Raw genomic sequence first — 23,745 nt, forward strand, 5'->3', positions numbered from 1 at the left:
TACATATACCCCCCTCCGCATAACTAATGAAGTGCATCTTGATCGACACTCGGGCCTCGGTCTGGTGGAGCTGAGCTTGTCACAGGCAGCCGAGCTGCCGTCTTCCCCCGCAAAAATGCTTGTAGAAATACAAAGGATGAAAAAACGTATTTTGAATTTACTCAAGTCATCTCCAAGCCATTCTTTTTCTCATAGCACCCAACCACCATGGCCCGCGCACTCCGCGCCCCCACCGCTCCATACAGCGAGCCTCTCCTCCCCCAACTCGACCTCCGCAACCCCTACTACACCGACCTGCATTATGCACTTCGCGCCCATGTACGCAACTACGTCGAGACCTCGATCGCCCCCCACGCCCAGGAATGGGAAGCAGCAGGCCAAGTCCCCGAGCCGGTGCGCCGCCGGTACTGCGAGCTGGGCTTCGGCATCGTGCACCCGCTCACGACGGAAGAGGACTCGGCCGGCCTGTTGCTGCCGGGCAATGTGCCGCGCGAGAAATGGGACACCTGGTGCTCGCTGATCGTGTCGGACGAGCTTACGCGCGTGGGTTTCGTGGGCGTGACTTGGGGTCTTGGGGGTGGGAATGGCATCGGGTGTCCGCCCATTGCGAGGTTCGGTTCGCCTGAGCAGCGGCGTCGGTGGTTACCGCGTGTTGCGCGTGGGGAGATTCGGTTTTGTTTGGGGGTTACGGAGCCTGATGGTTAGTATATTCATATATCTCGGTGGTTTTGGATTTGAAGATGTTGTTCGGAGGACTGTGTTGATGCTTTGCTTTTCGCTTCTTATAGCTGGCTCGGATGTCGCTAATATCTCGACTACGGCCAAACGAGACGGTGATCATTACATTGTTAATGGGGCAAAGAAGTGGATTACCAATGGCCTCTGGGCTGATTATTGCACTGCTGCTGTCCGGACTGGTGGTCCGGGCAAGTCGGGGATTAGCTTGCTTGTCATTCCGTTGGCTGCTGCTGGGGTCACTCGCAGGCGCATGTTTAATTCTGGCGTGAACGCCAGCGGTATGGTTCCCTTGATAGAGATCTGTATAGTGACAAGCCCCTGCTAACACTACCCCAGGATCTACCTTCATCGAACTAGACGATGTGCGCGTCCCCGCCGAAAACCTGATCGGCGAAGAAAACAAGGGCTTCTTGCTGATCATGTCGAGTAAGTGCATCCAATGAAGAGAAATTCGTAGACAAGCGACCACTGATGGCTGGCTCAAGACTTCAACCCCGAACGGCTCGCACTCGCATGCGCATCGTTGCGGCTGGCCCGCGTGTGCGCCGAAGACGCCTTCAACTACGCCATTCAGCGCGAGACATTCGGCTCCCCTCTAATCCAGAAGCAAGCCATCCAAGCCAAGATCTTCAAGTTTGGGCTGATGATCGAGCCGGCTTACGCGTTCATGGAACAGCTCGTTAATATCCTCGAGCTCACGAAGGACCGACCCGTGGACGATGTCAAGATCGGTGGCATGACCGCTTTGCTCAAGGTCATGTCCACGAGGGCGCTGGAGAAGAGCGTCCGTGAAGCGCAGCAGATTCTTGGAGGTGCTGGGTATAACAAGGCTGGGAAAGGGGCAAGAATTGAGCAGATCAGCCGTGACGCCCGGGTTCATGTGGTTGGGGGCGGCAGCGAGGAGATCATGATGGGGCTGGCGCTCCAGGAGGAGACCAAAGCTCTTCGGACTCGGCGAAAGGCGCTTGAAACGAGACAGTCGAAGGTATAGAAGGTATCAATGAGGAATTTAAAAGATAGATCTAAATGATATCTTCATTAGCGCAGCCATAGCGGAAATAGAAGTGTGGAACAGCCAAATGCGAGACAGCAGATCAACGCGAAAAGTGGCCCAAGCGGCCGACGTCATGTGGGGAGCTCCCCGACAAAACATCCAGCGCATCCTCTCCTCTCTCGGGGGCGATGTGGCTATAAATTCACCACATTGTCATCGGCTTGCTGTTCCTACAGCAATGGAAAGCTTTGATGATGTGCCCCTCGCCGGGCCAGTGTCTCACGATCCGGTGTTCGAGCACCTCTCTATCCCCCAGGCTGAACCGACCAATTCGACGTCAGACACGGGCGCAAACCCAGAACCGTCGAATGCATCCTTATCAAACCACCCAGCAAGATCCGGAACGCCATCGCAGCTGGAAACCCCGAATGATAATGGACTGGCCAGTGACCCGTCGATCGCGTCGGAGTTTCCTCCCTTGTCCTATAACCCACCATCTGGAGCTCAGATCGGGGATGAGGAAGGTGATGGGGAGGACGAGGAGCCACGGGTCGCGACTTCATTTGAGCGGGAGTCGTCACCCACGTCGGCGCAGAAGCACCGGTCGGGGGTGGACAGCGGAGAAGACGAGGCTATCAATCGCATGCACAAATTCACACTCTACGAGACTGCCACTCGGTTTTATATGGTCGGGATCAACCTCGCTGAGACGCGCTTCCGGATTTTGAAAATTGACCGGACGTCCGAGTCGGGCGAGCTGAGCATCATCGAGGATGACATGGTCTATACCAAGCGGGAGATGGTTCAGTTGCTCGACGCCATTGACGACGGCAACAAGAGCTCCGGTGGCCTGAACCAAAAGTGTAGCGCGTGGGCCTTGCTCGGTTTCATCCGCTTTACGGGGGCATATTATATGCTCTTGGTCACCAAAGGAGCCAGGTGGCCATGCTCGGTGGCCACAATGTGTATAAGATTGACGACACGGAGCTGATCTCATTGACAACATCGGATTCTTCACGGCTCAAAACAGACAAACACCCAGAAGAAGCCAGATATATTGCCATTTTGAACAATCTTGACCTCACCCGGTCTTTTTACTTCAGCCACTCCTACGACCTCACTCGCTCGCTTCAAGATAATATCTGCTGGGAACGCGAAGCTCACCAGGATGGACTCCCCCAGCGCCTGACACAGGACCACAACACCATGTTCATCTGGAACCATCACCTCCTCAGTCCTGCGGCGGCCACCCTCAAGAATCCTTACGAGTGGTGTCTTCCCATCATCCATGGCTATGTGGACCAGTCGAAAATGAGCGTATATGGGCGATTAGTCTACATCGCCATTATTGCTCGCCGATCCCGGTTTTTTGCAGGCGCACGATTTCTCAAGCGCGGTGCGAACGATTTGGGACATGTGGCTAACGATGTGGAAACCGAACAGATTGTCTCGGAGCAAACAACGACATCATTTCACTCCGCCGGTCCAATCCTCCATGCCAATCCTCATTACACCTCCTATGTCCAACACCGGGGGAGCATACCGTTGTACTGGACGCAGGAGAACACAGGGGTGTCGCCGAAGCCGGATATTGAGCTGAATCTAGTGGATCCGTTCTACTCGGCAGCTGCACTTCATTTTGACAATTTGTTTGAGAGATACGGCGCTCCCATATATGTCCTGAATCTGGTCAAGTCCCGAGAGCGAACGCCAAGAGAGTCGAAACTGCTTAAGGAATTCACCAACGCAGTGAACTACTTGAACCAGTTTCTTCCACCGGACAAGAAGCTTATCTACAAAGCCTGGGATATGAGCCGTGCGGCGAAAAGCCGAGACCAGAATGTCATTGAGACACTGGAGGGGATTGCAGGCGATATAATGCCCAAGACCGGGTTTTTCAAGAACGAATTTGATGCTGAATCGGGCCTGCGGCTCCAGAACGGCGTCGCGAGGACCAACTGCATCGATTGTCTCGACCGCACAAATGCGGCGCAGTTCGTCATTGGCAAGCGAGCCTTGGGCTACCAGCTTCATGCGCTTGGTGTCATCGATGAAACCACAGTTGAGTATGACACGGATGCGGTCAATCTCTTCACGAACATGTGGCATGATCATGGAGATACCATTGCCATTCAGTACGGCGGATCCCATCTGGTCAACACCATGGCCACCTATCGCAAGATCAACCAGTGGAGCAGTCACTCGCGCGATATGGTGGAGAGCTTCAAGCGGTACTACAATAACTCGTTTCTGGATGCCCAGCGCCAGGAGGCATACAATCTGTTCCTTGGCAACTACATCTTCTCACAGGGTTCCCCAATGCTATGGGACCTCTCCACCGACTATTACCTACACCATGCCGATCCCCGATCCTACTTGGAGCAAAAGCGACCCAACTACATCTCCTGGTACACGCCAGAACACTTGAAAGAAAGAGAGATGCCCCCCCTGCCTTCTCGTCCCAAAGAACCGCTGCCGCGCTTCGACGACTACTGGCTGGAATACTACCGACCGCTTGCTTTATCCACTCTCTCCAAGATCTTTTCCTACAAAATGAACTCAACTCTCCGCTACTTGCCTCCATTCCGGCCAAGCCAAGAAGCACCCGACCTCAGCCCGTTCGTACCTCGCATCCCCGCCGACCAGGTGCAGCGCGATCGTCCACCGCAGCGCAGCGTCAAAATTCAAGAACCCTCCGACAACCGTCGTCGTTACTCGGGGCCTACGCAGGCACTCCCCGAATCCGCCCACATATGGGCCCACCAGCTTCCCTCGTCGGAGAAGCGAGCACCCTCTATGGGAATCATCAAAGAGCCGGCGTTTGAATTGTCCCAAGCCTCTCGCGTTCCGCCCATCCACCCGCCCAGCACCTCCTCCACCCCCAGCAAAGCTCAAATCGCCCAATGGACCCTCGGCCAACTGGTCACGGACTCCCTCAATCCATCCGTCACCGCTACCGAGGCCGAGGAGTATGAGCGCTACATCAACCACCCGCTCAAGGTTCCTCTGGTCGTCACGTCCGAGGATGAAATGACTGCTGCCTCGCTCCGTGCGCACGGTCCCAACCTCGATCTGCTCGAGTATGCGAATAAGTGCAATGTCGAGGAGTCGACTCTCGAAACTAATGCCGAAGAGAACATGGCTGATTATGCCGAGTTTCTGAATGTCTCGGAGGAAGGGCTCACTGTTGTCGGTGAGGACTATGAAAAGAAGAGATATAAACGGTATCGCCAGTGGCTACGAGGCAAGAGTCTTTTCAAGCAGCGGGTCGATGTGTGATGCCGCGAGCTCTTTTTCATTTTCATTTCCACATTTTTGGAAGTATTTTAGCGTTAGATTCTTGCCAGAATGATACCCCGAGTGCATCTATGTCATGATTCCAATGCCATTGCATAAATCACCATACCAAGTAAACCCTTCCGTGCTTTCATTCATTCTAAGCCATAGATCACAGTATCTTAATCACGGGTTAGCAAAGGTAACCCCTTTCCCAGCTTGAACCTCAGCACCAAAAAGGTCCTTCAGGGCCGGATCCGCATCGACCAATTTCTGCAACTCCTGCTGCAAACCCTCCTTGACCTGCAGACGATCCGCATCTACTTCACCCTCAACAGGAACAGGGCTCAGCAACGCGTATTTCAAGATAGCAGCCGTGCCCTGAAGCTCACGCTTTAAATTTGCCAAGGTCTCTTTATCCTGCTTATTCTTTTCCTTTTCCTTTTCTTCTTCGATGGCATGGAGCCAGCTTGCGCTCAGCCCGCCGAAGATCTCGCCGCGCCAGCGCCAAACCCGCGGGTGCGCGTTCAGGACCACGGTTCTTGTGGTGGTCGCCGCCGTGAGGAGAAGCGGCGGGTGGGCGTTGGCGAAGGGGTTCGAAAGCGTGGTGTAAAGCACGGGGATGAGATCTTGGAGGTATTTTGTAGAGTGGATGCCCAGCTCATGGACAAAAGTCGCGATCCACTCGACCAAGAAGGTTGAGAGGCGCGGGTGCGGGAAGGACGCCGAAGTGGAGATAGCAGCTGGGGTTGAGGAGCTGACGTGGTGGAACGACGAGATGAGGTTTGAGCGGAGGACCTTGGTTAGGCTTGCGAGGTAGGTTTCCAGGTTCTTTTCTTTGTCGGCTTGTTTGAAGGGCGGGGCGTGGTAGGCTGTTTGGAAGAGAGACAATAGCGCTGGATAGGCGGCTCCCAGTAGCTTGAGGGAGCTCTCTTCCGGGGTGATGGTTGGCAGGGAGAGGAGACATGGTGTGAGGGCGTCTTCGAATACTGAGACGAGGTTGGTCCGTCGCAGAATGTCTGAGCCGCTTTTTCGGATGGGTTGGAGCAGCTGCGTGAGCAGAGTGCAGCCGCGGGTTTTGATTGCGATGCTGCTGTCGTCGATCAGGGCCAGGATTGCTGGTACAAGAAGCGGGAAATGAGCTTCCAGATATGCTTTGTCGGCGGGCTGATACTCTCTGATGTCAGTGCACGGGTCGTAGGTTTGTGGGGTTTGGGAATGTCATACACGATACTGTGAAATGATCCAGGCCAACACCGTCGGCGCGTAGACGTCGGTTGTTTTCCAGGGACTCGCCTCTGCATCCAGAGAGCTTCCATAAAACCGAGTCAACGGCACCGGGTGGAAGTTCTTGCGGCCCTCGCTGGTGATTGCAGGATTCCTCGTCCTCGTGAAGAGGGGCCGGATCTTCTCTTTGAGGACGCGCTCAATGAGGGACCAGAACCTAGGGTCTCCAGTTGGGAATAGGATCGTCGCATCCCGCAGCATTGACGCCTCTACTCTGCTTTCCTCGTTGGTCCAGGGATCGTGTTCAGAGGTGAAACTGGCCATTGCCACGATGAGATCGGGCGAATTGAATACACTGCGATCCGGACGACCACCATGCTTCTTGTGGAGCAGGATGAGAACTGTAATAGCCAGCTGCACTCTCAGCCGACCCTCATCCTGGGCTTTCCGGTCTTCTGTAGTGACTGTAAGCACAGGATCATTTTTCATGTGCGGCGGGCGAGAGTAAACCCTACTGTCAGAGATTTCGGCCGTTTCATCAAAACTGATGGCAAACTCGGACGAGGGCAGGGCGAGGCGACTAGCCCATGCAGACAGATGAATCACGGCTTCGATTTCATCGGCGGCCAGCTGTTTGGGGCCTTCATCGTTTGGTAACAGGGGGTCCCAGAATTCAATATAGTTGATCGCAATCGCGAGATTCTCACAGGCCTAAGGTTTCTCGTAAGCCATCTGGTAGAATCTATTTCTGTGATGATATTTTCAATTCTTACGCCCAAATGGGAATTGCTCTCATGCGATGCGATATCCTGCCACAATGGAGTCAGGCTGTCCTCGGTGGCATCAAAGGCGGCGAGCAGAGTAGGCGGGGGTTCCAAAGGCCGGCGGTGCAGTGCCTCGCGGGCTTCGGTGCGCAGCTTGTCCATGAGATACTGGGATGTATTGCGGAATGCCAATATGCTATGAAGGTAGTGTAGGTTGTGAATTCAAATTATGTGGTCGCTACGCGTAACACGCCATGGTTCAAGGTGATTTTTGATTGTGGGATCGTCACAACCCCAACTCTGCTCGCCGACTCGAAATCGCCTCCAACGCCTGCGCTTTGTCTGCGATCTCCGGGTGAAGCAGCTGCCATTCAACAACCATGCTAACTGCCTTGCTCATCCAAGGACCCTTTTTGGTGTCCAACGCCTTCATGATTTCGTCGCCGTTTACAATGGGTCGCAGGTCGCATACGTCCTCGAGTCCATTTTCTACGATGTATTCTAGGAACTGCTGATACTCAAGGGCCACTATAAGATTTTGAGATTAGAACCGACAATTCAACGATCGCGAATAAGCAGTGCATGAGACTTACCTTGACTAAAGCCATGTCCCTTCATGATCTCTTGCAGCATCGCCAAGAGCACGCAGATTCGCCAGTCTTTGTTCCACGTCCGCATATGCAGTCCAATATGTTGTCGGTTTTCGGCCGAAGTGCCTTGCATCGTGTTGTTCACCAACGAGGTCTTCACCTCGATGATGTCCTGGTAGTTCGAGGCCGCATCCCGGAGGATGCTTAGCGTCTTGTTATCAGAGCGAAGGCTGTCGCGGGCAACCTCGACTGCTCGTTGAGGCAAAGGTTTGGCTTTAGGTCCCTTGGGAGTGCGTGCCGAGACGGACAACCAAGGCGCGAATGTGGCAACCACCCATGCGCTGTAGGTGCTAGACTCATCGAGCACCAAGTTTTGGCAAATACATTCGACCGCACCCTGGATCTCTGGGCTGCCTGCAGCGTAGGGACGAAGTAACTTCGCCAGCGCATTGTAGGCAAGGGACCAGGTCGATGTATCCGCAGTGACTTCGTCCTGATGGTTTGCCAAGATTGTAGAGTACAGTCCAAGTTGGTCAATAAATCGCAAAGCGCCATGAGGGTCAGGACCTGGAGCATATCAGATTAGATGCCAATAAAATTCAACAGAAGGGAAAGGAACAAACCTCGCAGCATCTTTTCCAGCTCAGTCCCAACACGTTCCTTGCTGATCTTGAGCTTCAAGGCCTCACTGATATCTGCATTCTGCATTGCCGCCATAGTCTCTGGATCAATTTGGTACCCTAGCCGGCTGGCGAACCGGATTAATCGAAGTACGCGTAGCGGATCATCTTTGAAGGTTTGGTATGGCTCCAGGGGTGTTCGGATGAGTTTATTTTTCATATCATCCAAACCGTGTTCCGTCAGGTCCTCCAATCGCGAATCATTGAGATTGTAGAAAAGTGCATTAATGGTCGCATCACGTCGCATGGCATCTTCGACTGCTGTACCAAACTCCATCTGTGGATTTCGGCTGTCCTCCGAATATGTCTCCTTTCGCAGATTCACCAGGTCAATATCGAGACCAAAGATCCTGGTCGTCACGGTTTCCAAGTGCTTTGACTTCTCCGGGTTGGCCTCGATCTTGTGCAGGCTGACAATGGCGTCGTTCATTTCGCCATTGGGAAGGCCCTTTTTGTACTTGGCCAAGTTCTGCGGGCTATCCAAGTACTGCTTCAAAGCCATCCCGAACTGGTATCCCGTCATGCTGCTGATCCCCACGTCGATGTCATGACTGTCCACTCCGAGCAGCTTGTCTCTGACCCAGCCGCCTGTGAACCGCAGCACGGTTTCCGGATGGCTCACCACATCGCTGCCCCCCTCGACAATTTCTTGTTCTCGGATGTATTGTGCGACGTCGAGGAGGAGAGTTCGTAGGGTTCTCTCAATCGGAGTGAGTGAGATGGTGGGGACGGGATGCATCGCTTTGTTGGAGCTTTCCTGCGGGGTGGATATGCGTCGCCTCTTTCTGACTCGTCCGGGATAAGGTGTGTCCGACTCAATATCGCGCATCGAAGGACAGGAGGTTGAGCCAGCCCGGAGCGTGAGCTTGGGTTGAATGCGCGGGAATCTCTGGTGCGCTGGTCTTCTCGCTAGAGGGGCAAGTGGAGCAGGATTTGAGTAACAGGCCTCAAGTAAGGACCCCAAGGAGCGCCACCTTAGCATCGAAGAGGGCCATATAAAGAAAAAAGAAACTCAAGAGAAAAAGAGACACGGGCGGAAGGGAGAGTCATAGAAGTAACTCAGAGCTCGATAAAGCTAGGATTTCTCACGTGCGTTGCATCATTGTCAACGCGCGACAATGGCGGATTCTCTTGCATTTCTCGAATATCTTTGCTGTCAATGTAGATCTTGATTCTCTTTCGAATTTCATTCCCTGTGGTTGCTGCCCGAAACCCAGTCCAACTCCACCCAGGCATCCATTGCGCGTCTGCTTTGCGTGTGCTCTGCGTCCCCTCCGAGTGCTTATCGCAGCCGAACCGATCGACTTGGCTTTCCCCCCAAACAACACCGTCTCCGATCCTGCCCTCCCAAGCCCTATAGCCCACTCCTAACTTCCTCCGTGGCCTTGATATCTCGGTCGATGGGGCCTGTCAATCTCCACCACTAGCTCCAGATTCGCAAAACGCAGTCGGTGTCCATGACCTCGCCCGGAGATGCTGCTCCGGTCAGACCTCCGCCGTCCTTGTCCCCCGGCGTCGCGCGAGGCGCATCCAAGACCCGATACGCGGACGAGCACGAATCCACTTCTCTAGATGCTGACCTGGCCGAGTCCCAGGTGGCATCATCGCCTACCCCGTCTCTGGGGGCCACCGCCGATTTGCCAATCCGGTCAGCATCGCCGCATTCCCACTCCGTGAGGTCCTCCGCCACCCCACAACTAGCACGTTCATCACTCGGGTCGCCTTTCGACGTGCGTTTCGATAGCTCGGAGGATGTCAGGACATTGATCATCCGGTCTTTCTCTCCCACCATTGCCATCTATGCCTCCGAGGATACCGATGAATTGGTAAAGAATAAGGGGTTCCAAGGCGGCTTCTGGGAGTTGATTCGGCCGTTTGGGGAGACGATTTCTGGGAAAGTGGTCATTCGGGACAGCATTGGGTCCAGTCATGCTTGGGAAGACTATGGAGTGCACTTCGTGGATCTAAAGGGGTTCGGCCGGACTCCCGCTGGTCGGGACTCGCCCTCGGCGCAGATGGAGGAGGTACTGGAGAAGCAGTTGGACTCTGCAGATAGCTCCCTTGGGGGAGCAGGACGCCCAAGAGATATTTTAGGATTGCCTGCGACGACTTCATTGTCGAAACTGTTCCTGCGACAGCTCTTGTCTACGATGCCCGAGGCACCCCACGAGACTTTCCGCCACCCGGTGGCCAGTGTAATCGCCATCAGCTCGCGCAATCCAGCACCATTGGAGACGCTCCGCCAGCTCTATGCGGATAGTAGCTCGGGTGACCGACGACTACCCGACTGGGTCAATCAGGAGTATCTCCGATATTACGTGTTGGTTCATGACGAAGAGCGGGATGATATCACCGAGTCGAGCAAGCTCTACGATCAAATGAAACGCCATTTTGGCTTGCATTGTCACCTCCTACGACTTCGAAGCAGTCAGTGTGTGGTGACGGATGATGATAGCGTGCAAGTGCCTCAGTGCGAATGGCTGTCGCCCTCGGAGCGGTTATCGGGAGTAGGGAAAGCAGGCAAGTCCTCTGATCACAGTTGCTCAAATAAATGCTAATACTTCTGCAGAGACCTTAGTGGATCTTGGCACGGACGGCACGCCGTATGTCTTTGAATCCGATGCGACAGCGATCAGGATCTTTGTCCGGGAGTTGGTTGCACAGTCCGTAATCCCCTTCATGGAGAACCGAGTGGCCGTCTGGAATGATCAAGTTGCATCGCGGCGTCGGGGTATCAGCGGCCGATTTATGTCGATGTCGCGGCGATGGGCTGGGTTCGGGTCCAGTTCGCGCTCGGGCATTACAGGATCATCCGGCGGGGGCGGAAATTATGATTCCACTCATCAATTTTACCGGCCCGAGGCTCCAGAAGCGATCTTGCGGAAACTGGCTGACTTCGCCTTCATGCTTCGTGATTGGAAACTGTCTGCTTCCACGTATGAAATCATTCGTTCAGACTTTGGCAATGACAAGGCATGGAAATACCATGCTGGGGCCCACGAGATGTGCGCTCTAAGCATGCTGTTAAACCCGATGGCCATGTCCGCCAAGATCAAGCTCGACAGCATTGATCAGATGTTCGAAACAGCTTGTTACTCCTATCTCACACGGTGCTCGGACGGCACCCATGCGCTCCGCTGTCTATCTCTGGCTGTTGAACTTCTCAAGTCGCGAGGCGGCTCCGCCACCGAGAGTGCAGCCAGATGGGCCATGCGGGTCATGGACTTTGGGCTGGCCGGATCTGTAGCGCAGATTCTCTTCATGGAAAGGATCGCTGCATGCTACGCCACCAAAACCCCGGCGGGCGGTGCCAGATGGGGCTCTCGTCATAGGAAAGCTGGGATGTGGAGCCTTCTGGCTGCCGACCAGTGGCTTAAAGTCGGCAAGCCGACCTTGGCTTCAGCCTGTTTGGAAGAGGCCGAGCGTATGTATGCCCCCGTCTTGGCGAATGACGGCGTGTTCCCAATGCCCGAGATGCAAACCTTTGTTGATAATCTGCGCCATACCGTGAAAGTCGAGTACTTGGAGGCCAGAGGACTCAACACCCGCGATGAGCCGGCCGCTGCTGATCCGTTGGGGACCGAGGAAACCAGCGAGAAACTCGACAAGCGCAATCATCGCCGCTCTCTGATCGGGCTTCCGGCGCAGCTGGACGCGGGGGTGCTGAACATGACGCAAGGGCCCCGGGACCTTGAACAGCCTCCGAATGATGACTTTGAACGAGCGTAGACGCGACGGTCTTAATTTCCCACCATAGCATATACAATAGAATTCACTTCGTCACAATTATGTCTATATTGGCTGCACATAAATCGGCTATGGGCAAGGATTTTACCTCCCTGTACACCACATTCTGCTAGGAATTCGTTTCAAAGCTGGTAGCATAATCGCACGCTCTTGTAAATATAGATATAGGTCACGTGTGCTTATCGATAAAGCTGGTGTTGACACCTCGTGTGCGCCGATCCAGAAACCCCAATTCCTCCACAGTCGCAACATCGCACGTCTCTCGCCGAACCAGTCAAGCTGAACTGCCGGAGAAGCTATTTGGCGCTGAATTCATAGAATAGAACCGCGCAATATGAGCAACCTCCTCGACTACATCCTCAACCACGAGGATGCATTTCGCCGGTACAGTCCACGCAGCCCTCGCATCTTGGAATGAAAGAGAAACAGGAAAATAAGGCCAAAGAAGAAGAAAACCCGGAAAAGAGAATAATCAGAACTGACCGATGATCCTGGAATACCCTAGAAACCGCCTCCCATCTCTCTACTCCGACTTCACTCTCCAGAAGAAAACAAACCCCGACGGCTACGCCGTCAACGTCGCCGCCTGGGAACAAGCACTGAACCGTGCCGCCAAGCGCGGATATACTTCTTCGCGCGGTGTGCGTGTGCGCTCCGGCTCCGGCTCTTCCTACAAGAAGGAATCCCTCCCGAAACGAAAGAAGACCGACCACCTTATCCTGCGGACGGACGAGTCGCTGCTGCGGGATCTGGAACTGCCGGAGTGGGGGAGGCCGGTGGCGCTGGGAACTGTTTTTGTATGCTTCGTTTTTCTCCGTCTCTTTTCTGGCAACTTTTTCTCTTTTATTGTCCAAGGGTTCATCTTTGCTGACGATTGGCTTTCGGTGATAATGCGCAGGATGAGGCAATGCGCAAACGCTCGATGGTTCCGTTGCCGGTCTACAAGAGCAGCGCGGGCAGTTTGCAGAAGAGTCAGTGGAGGGTCATTGATCCCGGGGCGCTGAGTCCGTGGAATGTGATGAGCTGGGGCATTCGACAATTAAAGGGCTTCGTGGTGGGATCGGAGGCCGGCGAGTCTGCGCCCAGATTGCAAATACAGGAATTGGTCTTGGTGGGGAATCTGCAGGTATGGATCTCGTTTCGAGCAAGGGAACAGGGACACTTTTCGTCTGGATACTCGAGTTCTGACCACTTGCGCGCATTGCAACAGGAGGCAGCCGATCTGGTCGTTAAGAAGGCGACGGGTCACAACTCGTCGAAGATGGATCTTATATACTCCAAAGAGAGTTTCGTTGAGGACTTCGCAACTATACTACACGACGTGACGGAACTCTCAGATGCCGATTTCGATGTTTTATTGCTCTATTTATCCCGCGACAGCGGGTCTATTGCGTATGATGGCAAGGTATGCAGAGGGACCATGCACGGGCATGTCGATCGTTAGATGTGCAGATATTGACCAAAAGGAACTACCAGACCATTAAGTTTAAGTCCTCAAATGAAGCTGCGGAAATCACGCAGCAGGACAAAACCATCGCCTCGATCAAGACGCTCCTATCGACGGTTTCAAAGCAAGCCACGACCCTGGAGACGAAGATTGCCGAACTAACCACATCGGCGAAGACGGCACTCGCAAACAAGAACCGTGTCTCGGCGCTGTCAGCTGTTCGATCCAAGAAGCTGGCAGAACATAATCTGAAGCAGAGACTGGACACTCTCACGCAACTCGAAGAGGTTTATATGAAGATCGAGCAGGCTGCAGGCCAGATCGAGATGGTCCAGGTCATGGAGGCAAGCACAGGTGTTCTTCGTGGCCTACGTGCTCAGATCGGCGGCGCGGAGAGAGTCGAGGACGTGGTTGAGGAACTGCGCGAGGAAATGACCAAGGTCGACGAGGTCGGAAATATCATGGATGAGGCGGGCCCGGTCATTGACGAGGGAGAGATTGATGACGAGCTCGAAGCATTGGAGAAGACCGACCGGGAGGCAAAGGAGGAGGAACAAGCGGCAGAAACGGAGAAGAGGCTCGCCGAGCTGGACAGCCTCAAGCAGGCCTCCGACCAAGCTGCTCGCCAGGCACAAGCGGGGAAAGATGTGGACTCGGACCTCGCTGAAAGCATCGGCAAGCTCTCGAACATGTCAGTGGAGGACCCCATGTCAGCGAAATAAAGTCACCTTTGGTGGGTAGGTAACTTGCGAACGATTCACGGACTAAGCAAGGCGTTTAGTCCCTTGACTCATCCAGACGGGTTGGAAGTATGGCGGGAATCGATGCTCCCGTTCACCGGAAGCACTTCGGCTGGTACTTCCTGCATCTCTGGTACGGTCCTCGTTGCATTTGATGTCGCGTCGGGCTGTTCCAAGGAAGGGTCCTCGGATCCAGACGAAGCAGCCGATGCTCCAGGGATAGTCGATCTAACTATGGCATCGTTTCTTTTACGCGCATTTGCAATCAGACGTTTGAAATCATCATCGTGATTTGCAGACCACTCGGCGGCATTGAAGTCCTTGCGCATCACTGTCCCCGTCGACACAAACGGTGACGGTGCAGCCACATTACCCCCTTGTGTGCGCTCCCAGACATCCAGTTCATGCAACAGGTCTCGTTTGGATTTGGGGAATTTCGAGTCGCAATTCGCATTCCACAAATTCATCCACTCCGTATGACGCCGCTGAAGAAGGACTCGTGGCCCCCATTCTGGGATGCCAAGCTCTCGAAGCTTTTTCCGCAGGGTCGTTTCTTTCAATATTGAATAGTTCATGGCGGGGATTCTCTCTGGGGGGTTTCCGGTGGATTTTGGAAGGTGGCGGGGTTGCGGCTGTAGGGATCTGTGGCCGCGATAGATCAGAATTGATATCCTGGGCTCGTAAAACGGGCTCAACCTACCCGAAGGATGCAGCTTTTGGTGGAGCCGGCTCTCCTGTACAGGTATCGAGATGCTGAAACACTGCTTCATCCTTCATCCTCCGGAGACAAATTGGACATGCCACTAGACCGTCCTCTGCAAGAACATTAGACTCGTCCCCGGCAACTTGATCCATGGTAAAACACCACATACCTGTTATGTCATCCTCATCTTGGCTGTCCTCAATGACCTCCTCCCGCGGGTTTGCTTTTGTCCTCTGAGATCGAGTACGTACCCTTTGCGGGCTGGTTTCTGGCACCGGTGTCTCTTCTTGCTCCACTCGACCGGCCTTGCGTTTCTTCGGCGCTGGTCCCTCTACCTGATCATTTCCACGCGTAAGACGCGCAGCCTCCTTCCGTGCAAGATCTAGTACAATCGGGCGTGCCGTCGTAAAATTGTCCACCAGCTCCTGAACGGCCCAATTGCGGCGCAGCTTGAGCTCTTGGTCAGAGCTTCGACAGGCGGGGCATTTGCCCTCGGTGCTGAGACAGCGGCGGATACATAACGAGCAAAACGTATGACTGCACGAGGTAATAACCGGATTGTCGTAAAAGTCTTTGCAGACTTGACAGCGCAGTGACGTCTCGAGCGGCCCGAGGAGAGACAGAGGCGTCTCGTGCCAGTCGGTGGAGTCGGAGAGATCGAATGACTGCTGCATCGGGGGCAGAAGTAAGGCCCCGCACATGCGAAGCAGGTCAGAGTTCGCGGTGAAAAGAGAAAGACAATCGATTGAATTGACCTCAACAGCAGAGAAGATCAGAAAGTGAAGGAAGACGGGAAAAGCAAGAGACAGCGCCAAGACCCGCTGACTGATACGCGTTAAGTGGTTTGGCACGCGTCGGAGCAACTTGCGCTTCGCAGCAACCATGGATGGCAAGCTATTCCTGGCAGAGCAGGTGCTCAATGACCGGCGCACGGTACGCTGTTTCTATTGAATGTTATGGACTCGTGGCTCATCTTGCAATCAGGTCACCTATCGCTCGTTGAGCTGCGCGCTCAAGGTCCACGCCAGTCGAGCCAAGCAGTACGTTCTACGCTCAGGATGAAAGAAAACAGTGGATGCTGATATCACAGGATGCTCTTCGAATTCCACCATAATGAAAACGCAAAGAAGCCTCAGAGCGTTCACGCCACCTACGTTATTTCGGGGATCCAGAAACCACCCGAGCCTGCTCCCATCAATGGCCCTACCGACGACGACGATGAGATCATGCAGAGCAGTTCCTATCTACCCAGCTCGATGCCGAACCAGGATGCGGCATCTGACTCGGTGCACATCGCGTCTATCGTGCTCGCGCGCGAGGAGGATCTCGAAGGTATTGTTTACCTTGGTTCTCACCGCTATGGCCCGCTGACCCCGGGGTGGATGGAGCAGATGCAAAAGCAACATTCCAGTCGATATCGACTATCCATGTCTATAGTCTCCAAGCGACTGCGCTCCAGGACTTGAATGTGCTCACGGATGTGAGTCGGGAGGTTTCAAGTGCCCATGCGCACGAGGATCCGCTGGAACATGGAAAGCAGTGGGGGATGATCCAGAACCGAAATGTCAAGGTGCGCTGCTCATGTTCTCGCTATTGTCTCTGCAAGATTCTAATTTATGTCTATCACAGCGGAGAACGGGGACACGTCCACTTCCGGCTCCGGCCCCGGCTCCTACTGCACCCAAGCCCTCGTCACAGTCGACGGTACCAGCCAAACGACCACTCCAGAGGGATGCACCAGTGAAAACGGAAACCAAGAAACAAGAGGAACCAAAGCCACAACAGTCTTCGGCGACTACCGATTCCCAGTCATCCTCCAAACCCGCAGCGAAACCGGCGCCAGCCAAGCTCGAAAAGAGCAACCTCTTCAATTCGTTTGCCAAGGCTAAGCCCAAGCAAAAGACGTCAACGGCCCCGGAATCGGTTAGTTCAGATGTGGTTATTCTTGTTTCTACTTATTTGCAATACTAACACCGGTGGCAGGCGCAACCAAGCGGTGCAGAAGATGGTCAGTTAGCCTCCGATCGATCTGGATACATTCACTCACAGCTTGCAGTGGTCCTGGATGACGCCTCTGAGGAGGAGCCCGAGGAGCTCTTCCCAGACACAGGCGACAAGGCCGCGTCTTCAAACCGCGAGAGCAAGAAGGAGCGGGAAGACAAGTTGAAAAAGATGATGGAAGATGACGATGCCGATGGTATGCTCCATCAGACCTGTTGTTCTTATGCTTCAAACCACTAATCCCCACACAGATGAAGAAATGCCTGATGCTGAAGAAGAGCCGCCGCGAGAACCCACACCCGTGGAGCAGCCGCCGCCACCCAAACCTGCCGAGCTCAAGGAAGAATCGACGGTGCAGGGAGGCCGGCGGAGAGGCAAGCGGCAAGTCATGAAGAAGCGAACGGTCAAGGACGAAGAGGGTTATCTTGGTACGTTACACTCCATGTCTAGTGAGAAATGTCTACTAATCAGGGTTCCTTTATAACCATTAGTGACCAAGGAGGAGGCGTCGTGGGAATCATTCTCCGAAGATGAGCCGGTGCCCAAGAAGAAGCCAGCTGTGAGTGCGCCCAAGGGCAAAGGAAACAAAGCAGGACAAGGGAATATCATGTCATTCTTTGGGAAAAAGTGAAATAGTGAAGCATTTTGTGGAAGTTGGGCCTATGCTAGTCAGAACTATACAACTTCGACTTTTGCCCTCACACAGTAGAATCTCCGCAGTGGAGTCGGTGCAACCATGCCACCCGCATAAATCCCGGGGAATGTGCTGAGATCGGCATTCCTGGGGGAGACGAGAGCTTTATTTACCGCATGTTGCATATTCTCGTTTCCTCCTCTTAACCCCCGCCATGATTTCCTCGGTCATCCTTGCGATTGCGCTGGGTCTCCAGGCCACTGCCCTTCCTGCCCGCGATGACCCAGCTATCTTGCGACGCGCATGTCCCGACTACGTTTCATATTCGGCGACACCACAGTGAGTGTCTTGTTCCCTCATGTTTACTAGGTTGAATCCAACACTTCTTTCAGTGGTCCTTACAGCGGCGGTCCGTTGAAGCTTCCCTTCCAGAGACCCGATGAAGCATGCCGAACATTTTCCTCGCCTGCTGTTGAGAAGGTCATTAAGGACATCACGTCGCGTCTAGTCGACAAGGATCTGGCGCAGCTCTTCCGCAATGCTTTTCCCAATACGCTGGATACCACCATCCGCTGGCACCAAAACGGGTCCAGCAAGGCTTCCACCCGCCGGGGCTCCAAGCAGGATAGTGCGCAGTGGACTGGCCCGCAGACCTTCATTGTGACCGGCGATATCAATGCAGAGTGGCTGCGCGACTCGACTAACCAGCTAACGGGCTACCAACCTCTCGCGGCCCAGGACAAGCGGCTATACTCCCTCATACTCGGCGCAATCAACACCCAGGCCGAGTTCGTGATTCAATCGCCATACTGCAATGCATTCCAGCCGCCGTCGGCCAGCGGCATCAAGCCCGCGACTAGCAGCCAGAAGGACACGGTGCATCCGACCTACGACCCGTCGTTCGTTTTCGAATGCAAGTACGAGCTCGACTCGTTAGCCCATTTCCTGATGCTAGGCACCGAGTTCCACGAAAACACCAAGTCGACCGATTTCCTCACAGAACGCTGGTTCAAGGCCCTGAAGACGGTGCTGCGGGTCATTGACGCGCAGTCCCAGCCCACCTTCAACACCAAGAACCAGTTCGTGCGCAACCAGTACACCTTCCAGCGGCAGACCAAGATTAGCACCGAGACCCTCGCTCTCGAGGGCGTCGGCAACCCGCTGAACAGCGGTACGGGCCTGATCCGCAGCGCCTTCCGGCCTAGCGACGATGCCACCATCCTGGGCTTCTTCATCCCGCCCAATGCCATGATGGCCGTGCAGCTGCAGAAGACCGCGAAGGTTATTAAGACTGCCGGCGGCCATGATGACCTGGTTTCGGATCTGCAGCGTCGCGGCCGCAGACTCGCCAAGGCCGTCCGCGACCACGGGATCGTCCAGCATGCCAAATACGGCGACGTCTATGCCTTCGAGGTTGACGGCTATGGTTCACGCATCCTCATGGACGATGCCAATATCCCCTCGCTGCTCTCTCTGCCTTACCTCGGCTTTCTCGACCGCTCCGACAAGGTCTATCAAAACACGCGCAAGATGATCACCGAAAAGTCGGGGAACCCGTACTATCTCGAAGGTCCAGCGTTCCATGGCATTGGCGGTCCACACAGTGAGTTTCTGTCCTTTCCCTTTTCTTGAATTCCTTATCCCTGTTCAAAGTGGTTGACTTTTATATCTATAGTCGGCCTCGAAAATGCCTGGCCCATGTCCCTGCTCATGCAAGCCCTCACCTCAGACGACGACGCCGAGATCCTCGAGTCAATCAATCTCGTCCGTAACTCTAGCCTGTTCGGTCTCGTGCACGAGTCCATCAATGTCACCAATATTAAGGACTTCACGCGCCCGTGGTTCTCGTGGGCCAATTCAGTGTTCTCGCAAACCATCCTCAAAGTTGCCGCCGAGAGACCTCATTTGATTTTTGGAAAGAATGCGAAGCCGTATCGGATCGAGTGATGTGCCTTTCCTGTATGCAACTTTGGACACACACACACTCACACACACACACACTCTCTCTCTCTTTCCTTTGGAGCAATGCCTACTGTATGCCGTTCTCTTGGCATGAATGCCTGTTTGCACTGTATCTACATCTTTTTCACAGTCGTTCTTCTATCATTCATATGCATAATTCATCCAAGTCTCAATTTGGACTTTGGTAGGCCCGAGTATGTAAACCTCCTTAAGGAGGTAACTGAATTGCCACAAGACACATACACCGAGGGATATTCAAAAACCACAGAATCCGATTATATCAACACCCGCCGCAACCCTTCCGTCCCCCCAAGCACTCTCCTCCCTGTGACGGGGCAGCGGCCTTTCCCACTCTCCCACTTACCCGCTCGCTTGCGGGGTGCCTTCGCGTTAGCGTCATACTCCTCAGGGCCCTTCATATCTTCATCATCTCCCGTAATCTCCTCTTCCCACGGGGCCCCGGCGCCGTCCCCGTTCATGAAATCCTGCTGACGCTGGTGCTCACCGTTCAGCCAGTGGAAGATGCAGACATAGCAGAACACATAGCCCGTCTGGCAAGCCGTCGGGTTTACGAGCGTGTTCAGACACACGGGGCAAGTGTTGGCGCTGGAAACATCGGCAGGGGGCAAGGGGACTGTGAAGATAGGGAGATAGGAGGTGGCAGAGACGGGTGGTTGGAGACGACGGGGCTGTTTGAGGGCAGATTTAAGATCGCCCGTCTTCTTTTCTGAGTCTGCGGCTGGCTTCTTCTGCTTCTCATCCGGCTGAGACTTGCGCCGTTCGGCCGGCGGGGTGAGACCCGCGACAACGGGTGCCGGGAGGTCGAGGACTTCGGTGGCTTTGCGGGCAAGCTGGCGCGAGAAGTCGCTGGCGTGCCACCACTCCAGGAACTTGAGCGCGAAGATCGACGCGGGCAGGAAGTAGCGCAGCGACGTCAGCATCTGTGGATAGAGGTTTTGGGGGCTCAGCAGACCCATCAGGCCTGAACCTGGGCGTTGGGACCGAGCACCCCCGGGCCGGGGCTTGGGCTCCAGAACTGCGGCGATGGCACGATGGTCTGCGGTTCCGAGGCGGCGGATGCGCGAGCCGATCAGCCAGAGGAACGGGGAAGAGTATTTAGTGTTGTCAAAGAGATATGCGAGGTTAAAAGCCAAAATCGAGAAATAGTACGCCGCATTGACGGACGGATAGACACGGCGCAGGAACCATTTGTAGTAAAAAAACAGTCGTTGTCGCAGCGACGGACGAGCCGGCAGGTCGTCACTGGGGTTGTACTGTGGCCCGCCGCCTATTACCAGGGACGCCTGCGGTGCGGCGTGGATGTCATAGCCTTCGTCAAGCTTGCGTTTGAGGTACGGAATACCGACCATCACTAAAAGGTTCTTCCACACATCCGTGGAGTGCAGCTTGAGGGCGTCGCGAACGGGGCCGGCAGCGCCGACCTGGGCGCGCGGAATCTCGCCATTCTTGGTGCGGAGGACGCGCTCACGCTTTAGTGAGTAGAAATTTTCAGTGAAGGATCCGCCAAATGTGCGGAGATAGTAGCGTTCGACGACAAGAGAAATCAGGGCGTAGACTTCGTCGTAGGAGTTCAGGATGCGGAGGAGGTACCGCGGGTGGCGATGTGTCGCGACCGCCAGCAGGTAGCGCAGAGAGGGGGAAGCAAGTCAGACAATTGCTGCTCAGCCAGTAGTTCTGATCATTGAACGTGATTCTGTGTTAGCCATTCTGCATCAGACACGAAGGGGTCGCGTTAGTCCCCGAGTGCGGGTCTTTGCACTCCCCGTGGGGATCGGGCGGCGTAACTCACCGAAAAGCGATGGCTTGAGCTCATCAAACTCCTGTTGAAGACTCGGGAGGTACTCCATCTTCAGGAGCAGTCATCCTCTCAGTGAGATGGATGAGTTGGAGGTGGTCGAGCGATGGGGGAGTTGTCGCCGGAACCAGAGATTGACATCAGCCGAGGTTCAACTGACCCGAGACTGCCCCAATGCTACTCCCAGCACTACCAACGTGAAGAACACCATGAATATTCTTACGTGGAACGTCGTATATCATAACTGATAGTACGCAGTAAAATAATGCTTTATAAGATTACATGATATATGCGACAAGCTTTTATGATACATTCGCCCTCAGCTCCCCCGGGCAAGCGCCTGCTGGCAGTCGGTCCACAGCTGCGCAAAATACGGCGTGGCGCCCTCAGCTGCGTGCTCAGTGATGGCCGGATCAGCCACTAGAAGACAGTGCATAATCGCCGTTACGAGTGGACCCTGCAGCACAACTGGAGGAGACTCCCGAGCCATCATAGGCACCCACATCGAAAGACACTCTCGGACCTTTCGCTCATCACCCAGCTCCGCATGTAGCTGGAACAGCTGCAGGTAATCAGCCTGCATGCGATTGACACCCTTCAGAGGCATCTGGCGCCACAGTCGCCAGAACCCATCGTAGTCTTCATATTGGAACAGCGTGCCCATGAGCTTTCGTGCCTCGTCGGCATCAAAAGGCATTTCAGCAGCAGCGACGATCTTGGATAGTCGTGACAAGATTTGCTGTTGAGACTCAGTGCGGCGAGAGGTAGGCATCATTTGTGTATTAGGTTCAGAACCGGACGATTCCGAGTTTGAGGATGGTGTAGGTGCTGTACTGGGAAGATCGACGACTCGGAAGAGCGTCTGGAACACCTTCATGTTGAGAACCGGAACCCCGCGAAGACTCAGTCGATCCAAAACGAGCAAAGCCAGCTCTCGGTCAGCTTCAGGGAGATACAATGTAGGCTCATGAGCAAGAAGGTCTACTGCCCGCGGGGCTAGCAGAGCAGAGACTACCTCAAATCCGAGCTCGTCCGGGAGCTCATGGCTATCGCGAAGAAAGTCCGAGAAAGTGCTGAACAAATTGTCCTTGCTGTACGCTGGGTGCTGCCGAGACACGGCAATTGAGAGCAGCCTCAATCGAAAAACGGCTCTCTCCTGTGGAGAAAAGGAAGATGCTCTATTGGCATAAAAGAGCCGCAGAAAAAGGGTTGATTTGCGATCATCTGGGCCGCTTCCAAGTTCGCTCCGAGCACTTGCATTGGGGAGTTCAGCCAGAATCCGAAGCAGAGAAGCCGGAGTCAGTCCAGACCCAGGAGCGTCTGCATTGTGCAGACTCGTCGGCAACGGGTTCGCCATGTCAGGAAAAGCGGATGATAGATTCGGTTGGGCAACATCGGGCGTTGCGAGCCGGCGGGTAGTATGGAAGCTTCTCTTCTGTCCATTGAGTGTGCCGATCCCGCTATAGGAAGACGGACTGGCGGCCCGAGGATCTGCCGCCGGAGCAGCGTCGGTACTTTCTTCAAGCCTTCTTTTCTCAGCTCGGTCCAGCGAAGCCTGCCAGAGACCCTCCAGGTCGACATCCGCCCTCTTTTCCTCCGTGAACATTTGGACCACCACACTGGTGCCTAGTTCAAGATCACCAAACCCTTCGAATCCAGCATCGCTCAGCTGAGCCTTAGGAGAGTCTTGATCTACCACACCCGCGTTCACACAGATCCAGCCTGTAGTGATCCCATCATCCTTTTCGTCCACCATACCACCCGCCTGGCTAGCAGCGCGGGCGCGCTTGGCCTTGCGACGTAGTTTGATCTTTAGTTCGTTGCGACCCAGCAACCCATCAGCGTGCGGAGATAGCTTGTATTGGCTCCGAAGCCACCGGCAAAGGCGATCAGCAGAAACGTTCAAATGCTTCACACTGCGCGCGGTCCCGACAACCATGATGACACTGCTTCCAAGAGCCGCGGGCGTTTCAAGGCCACGCAAGTCAAAGATTTTCAAACCATCTAGACCAAGGTCTTTGTAGCTATACTCGAGGATGGTCGGAAGTATCTCCGGCGAGTTCTCGGGAACGGGTGGAATATGATCGCCAGCCACCGGACGGTCCTCGGCGATAGGGGGCTTCTCCTGGAGATACCAGGGAACATGTCGTGATGCGACAGCTGCATTTGGTTCCGGAGGTTGAGAGTTTTCTTCCACTGGAGGCAAATCTATCCCCGGCTGGTTCGGAGTCGGGGGACCATCGGAACGCAGAGGACCTACAGCGGAGAATGCTCTGGGGTGGATGGGACGAGGGAGAGGGGCGGTGAATCGGGGAAGGGGAACACCGGAGACGATGAGGAATGACCGAAGTATTTCATGGCGACAGGATTGGCACGCAGCCCCTCGGAATAGGGCCCTGCTCATGGCGATGCGAATGAGATGAGGG

At 54.6% G+C, this 23,745-nt stretch overlaps 10 protein-coding genes across 10 annotated transcripts; 6 read left to right on the top strand and 4 right to left on the bottom strand.

The window, feature by feature from the left end:
- Window positions 1-207: 207 nt before the first annotated feature.
- NUU61_004376 (acyl-CoA dehydrogenase family protein) lies at window positions 208-1,729 on the top strand (the record flags this gene model as incomplete). Its single annotated transcript, XM_056654958.1, has 4 exons — window positions 208-700; window positions 789-1,016; window positions 1,075-1,164; window positions 1,224-1,729. The coding sequence occupies 4 exons, from the start codon at window positions 208-210 to the stop codon at window positions 1,727-1,729; spliced, it is 1,317 nt and encodes a 438-aa protein (XP_056512985.1).
- A 136-nt stretch (window positions 1,730-1,865) lies between these two features.
- Window positions 1,866-5,011, top strand: NUU61_004377 (phosphatidylinositol-3,5-bisphosphate 5-phosphatase; the record flags this gene model as incomplete). Its single annotated transcript, XM_056654959.1, has 2 exons — window positions 1,866-2,602; window positions 2,668-5,011. The coding sequence occupies 2 exons, from the start codon at window positions 1,866-1,868 to the stop codon at window positions 5,009-5,011; spliced, it is 3,081 nt and encodes a 1,026-aa protein (XP_056512986.1).
- Window positions 5,012-5,194: 183 nt separating this feature from the next.
- Window positions 5,195-9,251, bottom strand: NUU61_004378 (tRNA adenylyltransferase; the record flags this gene model as incomplete). Its single annotated transcript, XM_056654960.1, has 6 exons — window positions 5,195-6,181; window positions 6,236-6,946; window positions 7,009-7,195; window positions 7,290-7,527; window positions 7,593-8,156; window positions 8,213-9,251. The coding sequence occupies 6 exons, from the start codon at window positions 9,249-9,251 to the stop codon at window positions 5,195-5,197; spliced, it is 3,726 nt and encodes a 1,241-aa protein (XP_056512987.1).
- A 475-nt stretch (window positions 9,252-9,726) lies between these two features.
- NUU61_004379 (TRAPP III-specific subunit 85 family protein) lies at window positions 9,727-11,998 on the top strand (the record flags this gene model as incomplete). The annotated part of the gene is made up of 2 exons (XM_056654961.1): window positions 9,727-10,807; window positions 10,839-11,998. The coding sequence occupies 2 exons, from the start codon at window positions 9,727-9,729 to the stop codon at window positions 11,996-11,998; spliced, it is 2,241 nt and encodes a 746-aa protein (XP_056512988.1).
- A 352-nt stretch (window positions 11,999-12,350) lies between these two features.
- On the top strand, window positions 12,351-14,185 carry NUU61_004380 (putative vacuolar sorting protein SNF7 family protein; the record flags this gene model as incomplete). Its single annotated transcript, XM_056654962.1, has 4 exons — window positions 12,351-12,400; window positions 12,522-12,813; window positions 12,915-13,421; window positions 13,469-14,185. 4 exons carry the CDS (start codon window positions 12,351-12,353, stop codon window positions 14,183-14,185), a joined length of 1,566 nt encoding a protein of 521 aa, XP_056512989.1.
- A 68-nt stretch (window positions 14,186-14,253) lies between these two features.
- rad18 (E3 ubiquitin-protein ligase RAD18) lies at window positions 14,254-15,790 on the bottom strand (the record flags this gene model as incomplete). The annotated part of the gene is made up of 2 exons (XM_056654963.1): window positions 14,254-14,845; window positions 14,904-15,790. 2 exons carry the CDS (start codon window positions 15,788-15,790, stop codon window positions 14,254-14,256), a joined length of 1,479 nt encoding a protein of 492 aa, XP_056512990.1.
- Window positions 15,789-17,538, top strand: NUU61_004382 (uncharacterized protein; the record flags this gene model as incomplete). The annotated part of the gene is made up of 8 exons (XM_056654964.1): window positions 15,789-15,839; window positions 15,891-15,946; window positions 15,997-16,284; window positions 16,344-16,476; window positions 16,536-16,829; window positions 16,890-17,103; window positions 17,159-17,335; window positions 17,399-17,538. The coding sequence occupies 8 exons, from the start codon at window positions 15,789-15,791 to the stop codon at window positions 17,536-17,538; spliced, it is 1,353 nt and encodes a 450-aa protein (XP_056512991.1).
- A 217-nt stretch (window positions 17,539-17,755) lies between these two features.
- Window positions 17,756-19,488, top strand: NUU61_004383 (glycoside hydrolase family 125 protein; the record flags this gene model as incomplete). Its single annotated transcript, XM_056654965.1, has 3 exons — window positions 17,756-17,880; window positions 17,934-19,144; window positions 19,217-19,488. 3 exons carry the CDS (start codon window positions 17,756-17,758, stop codon window positions 19,486-19,488), a joined length of 1,608 nt encoding a protein of 535 aa, XP_056512992.1.
- A 290-nt stretch (window positions 19,489-19,778) lies between these two features.
- pex12 (ubiquitin-protein ligase peroxin 12) lies at window positions 19,779-21,371 on the bottom strand (the record flags this gene model as incomplete). Its single annotated transcript, XM_056654966.1, has 2 exons — window positions 19,779-21,079; window positions 21,245-21,371. The coding sequence occupies 2 exons, from the start codon at window positions 21,369-21,371 to the stop codon at window positions 19,779-19,781; spliced, it is 1,428 nt and encodes a 475-aa protein (XP_056512993.1).
- Window positions 21,372-21,638: 267 nt separating this feature from the next.
- NUU61_004385 (RsfS/YbeB/iojap family protein) lies at window positions 21,639-23,723 on the bottom strand (the record flags this gene model as incomplete). Its single annotated transcript, XM_056654967.1, has 1 exon — window positions 21,639-23,723. The coding sequence occupies one exon, from the start codon at window positions 23,721-23,723 to the stop codon at window positions 21,639-21,641; it is 2,085 nt and encodes a 694-aa protein (XP_056512994.1).
- Between the last annotated feature and the right edge of the window lie 22 nt (window positions 23,724-23,745).

This window comes from Penicillium alfredii, assembly GCF_028826965.1.
Source record: "Penicillium alfredii strain IBT 34128 chromosome Unknown utg000005l_segment0_segment0, whole genome shotgun sequence".
NCBI lineage: Eukaryota > Fungi > Ascomycota > Eurotiomycetes > Eurotiales > Aspergillaceae > Penicillium > Penicillium alfredii.